Source organism: Amborella trichopoda, chromosome 9 (assembly GCF_054954075.1).
Source record: "Amborella trichopoda isolate Santa Cruz 75 chromosome 9, AtrichopodaSantaCruz75HAP2 v2.0, whole genome shotgun sequence".
Lineage (NCBI taxonomy): Eukaryota > Viridiplantae > Streptophyta > Magnoliopsida > Amborellales > Amborellaceae > Amborella > Amborella trichopoda.
In genome coordinates this window covers 20,956,153-20,970,966 of record NC_142344.1, presented here as the reverse complement: position 1 = coordinate 20,970,966, position 14,814 = coordinate 20,956,153, and the positions used below count along the sequence as shown (strand labels likewise).

The 14,814-nt window shown below is 35.4% G+C and overlaps 1 protein-coding gene across 1 annotated transcript; it reads left to right on the top strand.

Moving 5' to 3' along the window:
* Positions 1-2,121: 2,121 nt before the first annotated feature.
* On the top strand, positions 2,122-5,452 carry LOC18436424 (UNC93-like protein 1). Its single transcript, XM_006846444.4, has 2 exons — positions 2,122-3,541; positions 5,042-5,452. The coding sequence occupies exons 1-2, from the start codon at positions 2,349-2,351 to the stop codon at positions 5,292-5,294; spliced, it is 1,446 nt and encodes a 481-aa protein (XP_006846507.1). The 5' UTR covers positions 2,122-2,348; the 3' UTR covers positions 5,295-5,452.
* The last annotated feature ends 9,362 nt before the right edge of the window (positions 5,453-14,814 follow it).

Below are 14,814 nucleotides of genomic sequence, written 5' to 3'. Positions count from 1 at the left end.
AGAATTTTTGATCCTGATCGGTGAGTTTTCCAAAAATTATCACTCAAGAAAAATCGAGATCTATCTCTAGATTTAATATTTGAATGATAGTTCTCATACCCCCCTATGTATTGGTATACACGTCTTCAAAATATTGTTGTTATATTAATATGAGCATTATAATTGTTTTTTATTGGGTTTTAATTGATATTTTCCTTAACAAAGGCAAAAAATTAAGAGATATAAAAAAAATCACGTTGCTATGAGCAAATTTATGCCATATTTTCAAGCCAAAATGACGATAATGCATTTTTTAGATTTCCTTCAGACATAGCCAAACAACAACAACAACAACTTTTTTAACAGAATAATTATAGGGAGAAGAGATATTAAATTAATCCATGTGGATGTTACTTTCATATATTAAAAAACAAAGTAGTTTTAATTGATTATTTATCCTAAAGAAATATTAAGAAAATCACCTTACTATAGATAAAATTAACACAGTATTTCCTAACAAAAACATATTGATAATGTATTTTCCAGATTTTTTCTGGACATAGCCAAACAATAACAATGTATTTCTCAGGTTGCATCTAGATACACCCAAATAGTTACAATCCATTTATAGGTAATATATTATGTCAATAATGAATTATGTCTGTAATATATTTATCAGATAATATATTTCTAGATACCCAAACGACCCCTTAAAGCTATTTTGGTTATTTTATTTTAGCAGGAATATTTTTTACATGTACGTGTTTAAGAGTGGAGTAAATGCCAAAATTTGGTGTCAAACTATTTTGTAGAAAAAAATTAAAAATAAAAACAATGTCAAGGTGTGAAGCCGTCTATTAACATGGGACCCCTATCGACAAGGGAAGTATATAACTTCGCTCTAAAATATTCCCTACGCCAGTTATTCAACACATTAGTGGGGCTAGCTTTCCTCACGTGAATGTTTAGTTTGCCACCCAAAACATCTCCCAAGTTTTGAGGTGGGGTGCTAATTCCCAAACAAGTGGGGGGCAAAGGCAGCCCCTGTGAAAATGTTTATTAATTTATACCCATATTTGGTGTAGGAGCTGCTGAGTAATCTCAAGGCCGGCAGCCGGCCAAAAGTGATTTAGGGCACCCATTTCCCAAACTTTCTTTTTCGGCCATTGGAAATTGGATGCCTCATTTTGTTAAGCACAGCACAAACTTAGCTCTATCGATGTGACATTTTTGCTTTAAAAGTCACACAAGGACCTTTTTTTTTTCCTTGTGTGATTTGAATGTAAGTTACAACAAAAGGTCCATTCCAAATGACTCAAGCTGAGAAGACAAGACAAAGCCACTAAGCAGGCGCCCCACCTCCCTCATTTTCCAAACAAATTCTTATGGTATTAATGGGAAGTGCTTTCCTATTATAAATGAATAAATGGCTCTTGTATTTTATGGGATAACCCTAACTGCCTTCCATATGGCTATTGTGTGCCCTCGACAAAAAATGGACGTTTATACTTAGCGATGGATAAGAACAACACATGGCAGTTATTTGGTTGTTTCTTTGTGCTCCCTTTGGGTTTATCGATTGAGAGCGCATTGGTCATACTTAAAAAATGAAGCCAATTGTAGGGCTTTCAATGGGCTGGGTACCTCGGCCTGACTCGGTTGGCTTGGTCTAAAAAAAAAAGAGGGCTCGAGTTACTAATTGTAGCCCAAGGGCCAGACTACGACTAGTGTGGGCTCTTTTAGCTTAGCTAGTCTTCTTCTTATTTATTTTTTTTTATTTTTATTTTTTTATATGTTTTTTTTTCATTTGTTTTTTTGGCTTTTCCCGAACCTAACAGGGTGGGGATAGGTTCGGCATGTTGCCACCCTTAGCCTAGTTTTTACGTTGATTTTCCGAAAAACCAAAAAAGTAAGTGTTGGTAGTACTATAAATGAGCTTTATGATGATATCTCTTACTCTATTCTTTCCTGAATGGTACGGCGCAAATCTCTTACTTAACAGTTTTAGATTTTTCTAAAAAAAAATAAATAAATAAATAAAAGAAAAGAAAAGAAAAAAAGCTTGTCCTTTCAAAAAAAGAGGGTGGACTTTCTCGTCATTTTCTTGTGCTCTTAGGGAACGATACTCGCACATGTTTAATCGTTTTACTTCCTTTGAAATTGAAAACTAACCCAAAATCTGCCCTTTTATATATAACCTAAAAAGCGGTCCCACACGATATTTTTCGCATTATTGAATTGGAATTTGGATTATGAGTTTCGCAGTGCATAAATGTCATCGCTTGCCAGACTTGCTTGCTATCTTTTAATTTGGTTTAAAAGAGCTTTTGGGTCACACAAACAGGAGCCTAACTTGAATTTTGAGGACCATGGGTTCAGAAGGAAATGGAGGAGGAGTGAGCAAGAACAACGTGGAAGAAGGCCCCATCACCAGAAGTGATGGACTCAAAGGGATGTTCAGATACAACTCCCCAATTGTGCAGGTAAGCCTTATTGGTCTAGTTTGCTTCTGTTGCCCTGGCATGTTCAATGCCCTCTCTGGCTTGGGTGGGGGTGGCCAACTCAATCACAGAGTTGCTAACAATGCAAACACCGCACTTTACACAACCTTTGCCATCTTTGGAGTCCTTGGAGGTGGTATCTACAATGTTCTTGGCCCCAACCTCACTCTCTTTGCTGGTTGCTCGACCTATGTCCTATATGCTGGTTCCTTCCTCTATTATAATCACCATCCGCACCAAGCCTTTGTTATAGTGGCTGGTGCCGTACTAGGTGTGGGAGCTGGCCTCTTATGGGCAGGGCAGGGCGCCATCATGACTTCTTACCCGCCGCCCGGTCGAAAGGGCACATATATCTCTCTGTTTTGGAGCACTTTCAATTTGGGGGGAGTCGTAGGAGGCCTCATCCCCTTCGTTTTGAATTATCATAGAACTGAGGCGAAATCGGTGAATGATGGAACGTATATAGCGTTCATGTGCTTCATGTCATTGGGCACAGTCCTCACCCTCTCCATGCTCCACCCGAGTGAGGTGGTGCGTGATGATGGTACACGAGCCACCCTGGTTCGATACTCTAATGTGTCGTCTGAGTCAATTGAGATTTTGAAGCTCTTCTTGAATTGGAAGATGCTCCTCATCATTCCGGCTTCTTGGGCTAGCAATTTCTTCTATACATATCAATTTAACAACGTGAATGCGATGATGTTCAATTTGAGGACAAGGGGTTTGAACAATGTGTTCTATTGGGGGGCTCAGATGATTGGGTCAGTTGGGATTGGGTATATCTTGGACTTTAGCTTTTCGAGCAGGAGGACCAGGGGGCTTGTGGGGATTGGAATTGTGGCGTTATTTGGCACAGCGGTGTGGGGGGGTGGGCTTGCCAACCAGTTGAATTACTCGGTAAAAAACCCACCAAAGAACGTGCTCGATTTTAAGACTTCAGGGTCTGAGTATGCGGGGCCATTTGTGCTTTACTTTTCTTATGGATTAATGGATGCCATGTTTCAGACCCTGATCTATTGGGTGATTGGAGCATTGGCCAATGATTCAGAGACTCTAAGCAGGTATTGTATAATCCAGCTTCTCTATGTTCTTTTTTTGAGAAACGGTTAACTTAATCCAGCTTCTCTATGCTAATCTTATGGATTTGAAAGCATATACAAACAGTACATGGTATACGGTACAACAAAGGGGTATCTGTTGTTTATTTCTGGTAATGGTCAGTAGATATTTACTGCAGTTTCCAACAAAGGAAATTCATCTTAAGTCCATGCATCATTAATCTGCAGTTCTGCATTGTCAATTATCAGTGTTCAGTAACGAATGGTGGATACTCTTGTTGTAGTGTATGTACTGTGGCCAGCTGATGTGTGGTATGCTCTTCCAACTGTAAGTATATCAGATCAGGTGCAAACAATTTAGCAATTGGGTGCACTTCTTGGAGTTTGGTCTCTTGCGTCAGTGGGTAGCATGTAGCTGCCATGTATTTGGCACTTCTTGGAGTTTGGTCTATTGCCTCAGTGGGCGGTGGGGGGTATGTAAGAGCTGCCATGCATTTGGGTGCACTTCTTGGAGTTTGGTCTCTTACCTCAGTAATTAGTATGTGAGAGCTGCCACACTTTGGTCTAAGCATCAATCCCAGTTTCCTGATCCAAGAGCTAAGAGGAAATTGGGTGCCTTTCTTGCTTTCGTAAATAATGTTTTGATTAGGATAAGCAGCTGAGATATGTGATACATGTCTGCTAGGAATTGAACTCTTTGAATAGTTCCCTATCCATCTTATAATTATCTCCCTTCTTCCTTAATTTATGATAATCTGCATGTTTAGTACTACTGATACTACACACTTATCACTATGTGCTTAATGTTTGATCTGGTTGGGGAGCTGACATTAGAGTTTAAAGTCTAAAATAATATATGTCTATCAGGAATATCAGGATCATGTTTTCGAAACAAGGCCTGGTTCATCATAAAGCTCTCATTTTCTTTTTCTTGTTTTTGATATTTGCTGGATTATATACTGTTGGTACTGTAGTGTTCTGCTCCAGGGACAAAGAACAGTTTAATAGAGTTAGTTTTGCCGGGCAAGCCTTCTGCTATTTGTGCAATTATTAGATAGATAAATGAATTTCTCTTAAACCATGGTTTCAATTTTTGTTACTTCCGTTAATTTGGATCTGCTATCTGATCATAATTATAGACTGAAAATATATGGACCATGTAATCAAATCTGTTCTTCTTCATAGAACCAAACACATCTGTACACCCTTTTCTAACTCTGCTAAGAAGTTTCAAATATAACAACTCCAACCCCCACTCTTGCTTTCTCTCAGTAGTCACACAAACACTTAAACACAAATTGTGCCTATTTTATTCTATTATTTTACTGATAAGTTAGGACATGGAATTGTGGGGAAAATGCTTCCCCCCTCTCTCTCTCTCTCTCTCTCTCTCTCTCTCTCTCTCTCTCTCTCTCTCTCTCTCTCTCTCTCTCTCCCCCTGTGGGTGCCTGAATTATGTGTTCAAATATGTGCTGGACTCTGATTATGGCAACGTAATGGCAGGTATACTGGGTTCTACAAAGGGGTCCAGAGTGCGGGGGCTGCAGTGGCATGGCAGGTGGATGAACACCAGACAGCACTATTGTCACAGCTGATTGTTAACTGGTCTCTCATGACCGTAAGTTACCCATTGCTGGTAGTGTTGATTCTGTTAGCTGTGAAGGATGGGGATAGGGCCGAAGCTACTACTACATCTATCCCTCCTGCAACTATAGTGGAGGGTCTTGGGGATGGTGGGGCTGAGAAGGCTGTGTGAGAATCAAATAAGTTGTAAATATGTCCTTTGCTTTTCTTTGTTTCTCTTCCTCTTCGTGTTTCTATTGGCAGAATAATTTAGATGATGGATGATTGGAGGAGTTTATTGTAAGCTGTTTTTTAGAAAGTTATTGAAATTTGATAAATTTATTAATCAAAGTCTTATCAATTGTTTGTTTGCTTGTAGCGACTGGTTGCCTTTGTGAATCCCAGTATATATTTAAATGGGGAAAAGTGCTGTGTTTATTGCAGGATATAAACACTCTGACTGTCCATCTGATGTCAACAGTTCCCCTAATACCACTCTTTCTTAATACAAATGTTTAACAGTTCCCCAAAAAAAAATGAAAAGAAAATTTTTTTTCCCCTAATACCATTCACCCTGGTCTTGGAGACTTGAGCTGGTAGAAGAAAATTTCAATGGGTGTCACAAGTCAGGAGAGAATTCTTAGGGGCAGGAGGCAACCTAGACTGCAGGATGATGCATGTGGATCTTTTGGACTCTCTTTCTCTCTCTAGCATTTGTTTCTGGCGCACATTATGAGGCAGCATGCAGCCATCGAAATTGTAGCTTGTGCATGTGATGCACATTATGCGCTAGAATGCAACTGTTAAAATGGTTGATCCACAGGACATGTTTAAGCTGTGGTTAATGGAGTGTAACAATAAATGATATTAATTTTTTCTTGTTTTTTACTTATGTCCAACGAGTATAAGTTTATATATTACCTGCTTCGCATACAGGTATCTTTTGTAGTTCAGCTGCTTTAATAGTTTATACTGCTTATTTTCTTGTCTCCTCATTTCTGCATACACTAGTGGTTCATGCACTGGTGGTGCATGGTATATCTTTCATCATTGTCATGGGGCACTGTCTCTTCCCAATGTGTATCGTGTCATAGGGAAATACGATTAGTCTCCACAATTTGTCATTGAGGTTGGATATCAGTTGCTTTGGTAGTGTCTTGTATGATATGCTTCCCTGATTTGGAGATGCACGTTTCACTATTAACTTTTGATTAGATAAATAGGGGTTTTAAACTTCTAGGTTACTGCAAGTAATGATGCATTTATGTAAGTCTGCAAATGGTCGAATGTGGCCTTATTTTCCATAAAAAATCTAGGTTACCGCAAGTAATGATGCATTTTTGTATATCGCAAGCTCTGAGTCTTAAGCTTGGAGGATTCTAAGGTCTCTTGGGTTGTCCAGTGTGTATTCATCTCTCTAAACCTGCATTTAGGTGCTGTTAACTCATCAACTAACCCATGATATTTAGCAGCTTATCTTGAGGCCTGCTCCAATTGTTCTCTCACCTCAAGAATTTCTTTTTCTTTTTGTGATATAAGCTTCATAGGCTATCTTTTCTTCAGTGGATGACTTGAACTTCTTGTAGGCCAGTTGGGATTAGGAGTAGAGGGCTTACCAATCGATAAGGCTCCTACAAGAACTTAGTAGCTTTGAATGGACTGAAACGGGAGCGAGTGGTCGGCACAACGGGTCTTTTACCCCAAATATCCAAATTTGAGATTTTCTTTTTTAAGTCATCTCTTTCAGCAGTGGTCATCTTTAGGCTCTAGTTTAGGGCTTCAATCAATGAGGTTTTTGTATCCAATTCCTTCTTGGAAACTGAAAGTTGGTTCTTTAGGCCTCGGATTTTGAGTTCAATTTTGCAAGAGAAGCTTTGGTTTCTTCATGCGTAAGACTAGGTCCTTGAATTCTGATTCCTTCGTTGCCATCGACATGCTCGTATTCTTGATATTCTTATTTTTTTCACTCAATAACTAAGTCCTATCCTGTAAATCTCTCTCACTCATAATATTCTCATTATTCTCATAATACTGTTATGATTTTTATAATATTTTTATTATCCTCATCATATTGGTGTTATTGTATGAACCATGTTTTTGTTAATTGTTAGCATACCATATTGCAGAAGATTTCTTTGCTTATTCATTTTTTGTTGCATACCATATTACATGATATGTTCATTATTGCATTATATTTATTGCATACCATATTACATGATATGTTCATTATTGCATTATATTTATTGCATACCATATTGCATGATATTTTCATTGTATTTTCATACCATGATATTTACCTTACTTGTTCCTTACTGGTTCATTTTTATTGCATACCATATTGCATAATAATTTCATTAATCTCACAATATTGGTGTTCAAATTTTATTTTTATTAAATAGTAGGGTTAACATGTTAAGACACAAGAATTTTTTATTCTGAGGTTGCTAGGGATGTAGGTAAAAATGTTTTGAAGTAGATCATCAAAGATCACAATTTATTGCATCATCCTATGTGAAATATTTTATAATATTATGAATTGATTTTACATATATATTTTATTTATTTATCTTATTATCAGTTTGCATTTACATATCATTTATATGAATATTATTTTGCACTAATTTTATTTACATTATTTAATGTTATTATAATATTTATTATGATTTTGTTAGTATGTTCTCATATACTAGTGCTCTTAAAATAATTAAGAGACTTATAATAATTTTTCTTGCTCTGTTATATGAACATATTTTTATGCTCCTTTCTCATAGAAACTCATTTAGTCTCTCCTTTCTACTTTTAGCTGAACACCATTGATTCCAGTTCTACTTCGGCAACAATAGTAACATATCTATCTCCAAGTAACATATAGGTAACATATATTCCCAAAGATATTTATGCTTGTAATTGTAATATTCTCGAAATTGTAAGTTTACGTATTTATGTATTTAATTGTAATATTTACAATATAACTCCTAGATATTGTTAATGTTATATGCAAGTATGTGCAAACGTCATGTGTACGTGTTTTGCGCACATGTCATGTGCAACTGTTAAGTGCACGTGTTATGTACAACTATTATGTGCAAGTATCTGTGTGAGTATTATGTGCAAATGTTATGTGCAAGTAATTATTATGAATTACTTCGTGTGAATTCATATTAATGAATTCAAGAATATTTTTAGAATACAATATTATTGTTTCCTAATATCTACTATATTGATATATGGTATGCAATTAACATAATAATAACATTTGAATTTATACACATGATAATATGACATAATGATGTCCCTTGTGGCTATATATATAGCATATAAATGTTGATGTTTATTGTGATTACATATGAAACGTGCTTTTGATAAGATTGTATGCATGACAACATGCTTCTGATAAGATATGTGTGTATGGTAACATGTTTCTGATAAGATATGTGTGCGTGACAACATGCTTCTGATAAGATATGTGTGCATGACAACATGCTTCTGATAAGATATGTGTGCATGATAACATGCTTCTGATAAGATATATGTGCATGGTAACATGCGATCGATAAGATATGAGTGCATGGAGACATGCCTCTGTTATGATCTGATGAGATATTTATGTCGACATATTATCCTTCTCTCTATGATAGGATGTTAGGAGTGAATTGTGTCTGGGAGGTCGTACCTCCAAAACTTATGTAAGGCATTACTCATTAGGACCTCTTTGATAGTGTAACGCTCTTTCGCCAAAATGGCACATGAGAAGGCCATGCTTTGCAAGGGCTGTGCCTATCAAAAGCCCCAAAGCGCGTTGTGGTTGTGTGTGTGTGTGTGTGTGTGAGGTGCTACGCAATGGATTTACCCGTTGGTGGTGCTTCTCCTTTGAGATAGTAGAAGTTCTAACCTTAGACCCGAGGCTTGAGACCCGAGGTTAGTGCTTCTATTATAGGACCTCTGTTGTTGTAAATGCTTGTTTGATCATATCTGATACTTGATTGTAGTAATGTTTTAAACTATTAAATTTAGATTATAATTGATTCTGATATGAATCACATGCATATAGTTTATGTAACATACTTATTTTACTTGTCCAATAAGAAATAGATGATATGTGTAAGAATAGAAATGAATCTGTCTAATAGTATGTGTTAGAATGTATGAAAACAATACATCGAATTTCTGCTTATTATGCATTCTTTTAGAAAATGTTTACATCCTCTAATCTTTGATTTTCAAGGATAATGATAGTCACTTATTAAGTAGTTAAATTCATCAAACTATTGTGAAATTTTTTCAAAGTAATCGCAATCGTATTGTTTATATATACAACATGTGTAATTTGGGAGAAGTTTGTAGTCATGGATAAATTCGCCTTTGTAACTTATGTCAATCAAAGTTGTATATATATATATGGACTTCATGTTATTATAAGCTGTGAAATAGACTTTGTACAAAAAGCTTTTGAATAGAAAATTTGTTTTGGAGAATTATATAGTAAAAATTTGGAATTTGTTTCGGTTCTTTATAAATAGATTGTCACCTCTCAGGAGTTTTAGTGTTATAAAATTTGGGATGTGACAGGATTGGGAAATGTGGTGGTGAATGGCCATGTGTATTTCCCTATCTTCTCAATATTTTTTTATTTTGCTGATACTTTTTTTAAGGGCTTTTAATTTTTTAAAAATATTTTAGCATATATATATATATATATATATATATATATATATATATATATATATATATATATATATATATATATATATATATATATATATGTGTGTGTGTGTGTGTGTGTGTTATATTTTTAAAACGATTTAATTGGGTCGTGATGAACATTTATTTGGACCGGCCTAGGACCATCCCAATAGATTCTTACGGGCTAGGCCTTATCAGGCCAGGCTAAATAGTTTTTGGGGTTTTTCTGAGCCCGGCCCTACTTTTACCCTTTTAGATTTTGGAATAAGGCGGCTGAGAGTGTATACCCAGGTTCAAAATTCTAAGAGAAGTTTCTCAATGCTTGTAATGTACCCCAGCTCATCTGACATCTGATGATCAAAGATATTTTTAACATCCTCATACTATAAGTGAACGAGTTTAACATGGAATGGTACCAACCTCTCCCTTTTTTGCTTTTAAATGAGAGAATAAAGTAGTTATTTGAAGCAATGGACGTTTTCAAATGAGAGAGATTAGCCAAAACTAGTTTTGACGGGTCAAAATGGATCCAAACAACCCAACATGGGTCATAACTAGGTTATCTAAAACGGGGATTTCCATATGATAAGAGACCCAAATGAACCCATCAAGTTTCATTTTTGCAAAGATGACTTTTTTAATGTCATTTGCTTCTTAAATCATATCTTATGCTGGGGATTAGGGAAGAACAAGAAATCGTCATTCGATCAAGCCCAAGTAAGTTAAATTCTTGATGAGTTATCAAACACACAAGTTGTAAGAAAATTTTTAAGAAGGGTGGGTGAGCGAGATGTAATATAACTTTTTTAACATAAGTTTTATTATAATATTTAGAGAAGATATTATTTGAGGGTCCGTTCCTCTTACAAAATTATAGTGGGATTCAAATTATCGTAAGTTAACATTAGCTTTATTTTATATTAAACTTATTTTCTAATTTTCATTTCACTTAGATATTTTTTTTAAAAATAATCTAAAAACACTCCAATTTCCTCTATTCCGAGTTGGAAACTTGAACAAACAAAACATTTTAGTAATTTGACGCATTTTAATAATTTGACTTAAATAAATGACTCTAACTAATTAAATGATGGAAGTACCCTTGTTTTTTCAAGGTTGGTCAATTTATTAAAACACCCTTATTTCATTAGAGGGTTTAACTCTAAACAAGCGTATCTTGGGTATTTTTGAAGATATTTTTTAAGAAGATACTTGAGAGAATTGAAAAATAAAGAGGAAAATTTCTAATGTTAATTGGGATATTTTTTACGTCCTTAATGATATTGTAAGGGGTTTTAATCCCTTAAATGACATTTTCCTTTATATTTAATGACAAGGGATGATTATGAGTGCCACAACATCTTTTCAACATAAATTCAATACCCCTCCCAAATCTTCATGTTTGGAAAGTGACACTGGGATTCATTGTTTATGAAAGAAATACCCATGTGATCTTTTGCTGATGAATATAATTTTTTTTTTTTAGTCACCCTTTTTGTTTTGGCAAAAGAATCACTTACATATGGTCTTATTACAATCAATAAATATTTCAAAATAAAAGTAACATAATAATAAAATAAAACTCAACCACTTGATGCCATTTATACAACTAAACACTATGCTTGAGAAAGTTAGGAGAGAGATGAGAGAGAAAGTTATGGGAGAGAGAAGGTGTAGAGAATAGGGGAGGGTACACGCCTATTTATAATACAAAGTTAGGTTTAGGGTTTCTCATAGTCTAGAATATGTGAGATGGATTATGCAATATGAAATGCATGATATTTTAATAGATTTAGTTTATTTAAATATATTGATAGGAAAATGGTTTAAGGAAGGGAGATAATGGTCCATGCATCTTCCATAATGTTGATAGCCCATCTATGGAATGGATGGCTCAGATCTCTCACCCCACAAGTTACCCTGATCAACCGTCCATATTCAATCTCAAGAAAGAAGCATTAAGAAACTTCTTAATCCACACGACTTCTTTGGCTGCTAGACACCATGCCACATACTCGGATTCCATGGTGGATAATGTCACTACATCTTGTTTCTTTGACTTCGAAGAAATCCCTCTAAGCATAAACACATGCCCAGATGTAGACTTCACATCATCTGGATCCGCGAGATAGCTTGCATCTAAATATCCCTCTATTGCTATTTCAGTTCCCCCATTATATGTAAGCGCATAGTTCATGGTCGCCTTTAAATATCTAAGAACAAATTGAAGGAATATGCTATATAAACCGGAAGTAATTCGAAATAAGATATATGAAACAAAAAATATGGAAAAAGCAAAGAAATAAGGACCATACATACTCTCCTGGATTACTTTGGAAACGACTCATCAGACTCATGACAAAGGGCAAGTCAGGCATTGTTCCCCTCATGACGTATTTAAGGGACCCAACTGTACTCTTGTATGACACTCTCTCTATGGCTCTTATATCTATATCTTCGATAGGACACATTTTATTACTAAGCTTCGTCTTTTTGTCAATTGGGGTAGACATGGGCTTACACATACTCATATCAAACTTTTCCAGTATACTCTTACAATAGGTTGCTTGGAAAAGTTGGATAGTCTTCTCTCTCCTGTTTCTGATTATCTTGATGCCCAACACATATGAAGTTTCTCCAAGATCCTTCATATCGAAGTGTTGTACAAAAAAAAATTTCGTATCTACTACTAGGGTAATTGAGCTACTAACAATTAGTATATCATCCGCATAAAACGATATAAAGACCACATTACTCCCACTGACCTTTTGATATATGCAATAGTCCTTATATTTGTAGAGAACCCTGCAAGCGCAAGGGTCTCTTGGAAATTTATGAACTACTGTCGTGATGCTTATTTCAGGCCATAAAGAGATTTATTAAGTTTGCATACTAGGTTCTCTTTCTCTTTCTCCTCAAATCCCTTAAGTGGGGTCATGTAAATTTCTTCTTCTGGATCCCCATTTAGAAATGTTGTTTTGACATCCATTTGATGGATCTCAAAGTCAAAATGGGCTGCTATAGTTATAAAGATTCGGATGGATGAAAATTTGGCAACAAGGAAAAAGTTTCGTCATAATCTATCCCTTATTTATGGGTGAAATCCTTTGCAACTAACCTAGCTTTGTATTTTTCTATTTTCTCTTTAGAGTTCAACTTTTTGTTGAAAATCCACTTACAACCAATAACCTTACGTTTTCGAGGTAGAGGTACCAATTTCTACACATGGTTTTGATTAATAGAAGCATACTCATTTTTCATGACTTCTACCCAGTATTCTTTTTCAAGATAGGACAAGGCTTCATGGTAGGTTTTAGGCTCAAAATCTGGATTTTCCCCAACTCTATCAAAATATTCCCCAAGGTAGACAAATTATTCTAGGTATAAAGGTGGTCTATTGACTAAGTTACTTCGTCTTGATACGGGTAACGGTTCACTATCTTTAGGGGGCTCAGGTTCAAGTTAGGATTGTTTCGAAATTTCAGGTTCAGGTTCTCGAATTACATCTTTGGTTTTCACCTCCTTTAAGAAGTCGGCTTGCTTTCTACTCACTATTGCTTCAAATAATTATTCCTCTCAGGAGTGGGGATAATGAATTTTTCAAAAAATTCTACTCACCCTTGCTTCAAAAAATTCTTCCTCTATGGTGCATAGGGGTATCTCTCGCACTTGTATACGCTGATTATCCACATAAACCCAACAGTTTCACCACATCAAGTTCATTGTGTCTTTTGCTCATTATCACTCCCCTAGTTATATATGATGAGACATACTTTATTTGCATGTTACTTCTTTTGACATGAGAATTGATTGATGTCCAACATGATTACTTACAAAAACATGGTTGAACCCGCTAAAAATAGTTTGTATTGGGATCTTTTTAATGTAATTTTTTTCATATCATTGATAGTCATCCGAAAGATCAATCCCTAGAAAAGGAAAATGGTTTAGAGTTTAGAAATGACGTAAATCAATTGTCGTCCCCCGTTTTACGGTCTATTAAAGGGATGATAAATATATGATTTAGGTTAAAAAATAAGTTTAAAGTGGAATATATCTTTTAAAACTTTGGGTTTATCAAAAAATCAAACCTAAAAATAAAAGATATGAAGATATTTTCCCAAAATGATAGGGTATCTTTATCATGCTATAATCATACAACTACAAAGACACTGTAGTCCTCAGGGTCATTACAATCCATTATAGACCATTAATGGATAATAGTAAGAGAGAAAGACTTTTATGTCTTGTCACTGTAACTCCCTCTCTTTATCCATCAATAGACTGTGATGATTTTAAGAACCCGGGTCTTTACATAATACTTAGACCCAGGGTTTGAAAACTTGGCGAGTCGAACCGGACTCCCCCTGTTTGACTCGAGAATCGGCAGTTCCCGTGCTGGTTCCACAACAATGCCAAGAATCTCCCATGTCTAGAGAGAACCAGACGATTCCCAATAGTGAATCGTCGAGTCACTGTTGAGACTCGTTAAGAACACGGGCTGCACATTGTTCTTCACGATTTTGATGGTTTTTTGTCATTTTCTTATCATTTTTCATCTTTTTCGACTTTATAATCAAATCTTGCAGGCTTTATTTTAAATTTTTCAGCCATTTCAGTCAATAAAAGGTAGGAAAAATCACCGACTTTGATCAAAGAAGTTAGATCTGTGAAGAACCCTAAAAACGTTTTAGGGTTCCACCATTGCTTTGATTTCAAGCAAAAGAGGGCATCATTTTTTGTAAAATCTGAGCATTAATGATCGTAAGAGTGTTGTTCAGAAGTTTTTGTTAATAACTTGTGAGTATTTTGGACGAATATATATCAAATTTGAATTTGAAACCACGGGTGCACGAAAAACAGGTAAGAACTGCATTTTTTTTTTTTTTTTTTTCGCCATTCCATCAAATTCACTCAATATTTTACAAATAATATGTTAAATTTATAGGCTTTTGATTCGTATAGTGTTGTTTATCATCACATGTACTCAATTTGATTGTATTTATTCAATTTGAGTTTGATTTTTGAGA

Bases quoted from the DNA above. Each gene is read 5' to 3' on its own strand.
- LOC18436424 (XM_006846444.4), top strand. From the start codon at position 2,349: ATGGGTTCAGAAGGAAATGGAGGAGGAGTGAGCAAGAACAACGTGGAA. The intron at 3,542-5,041 runs GTATTGTATAAT...ACGTAATGGCAG, and splicing joins GATTCAGAGACTCTAAGCAG to GTATACTGGGTTCTACAAAG.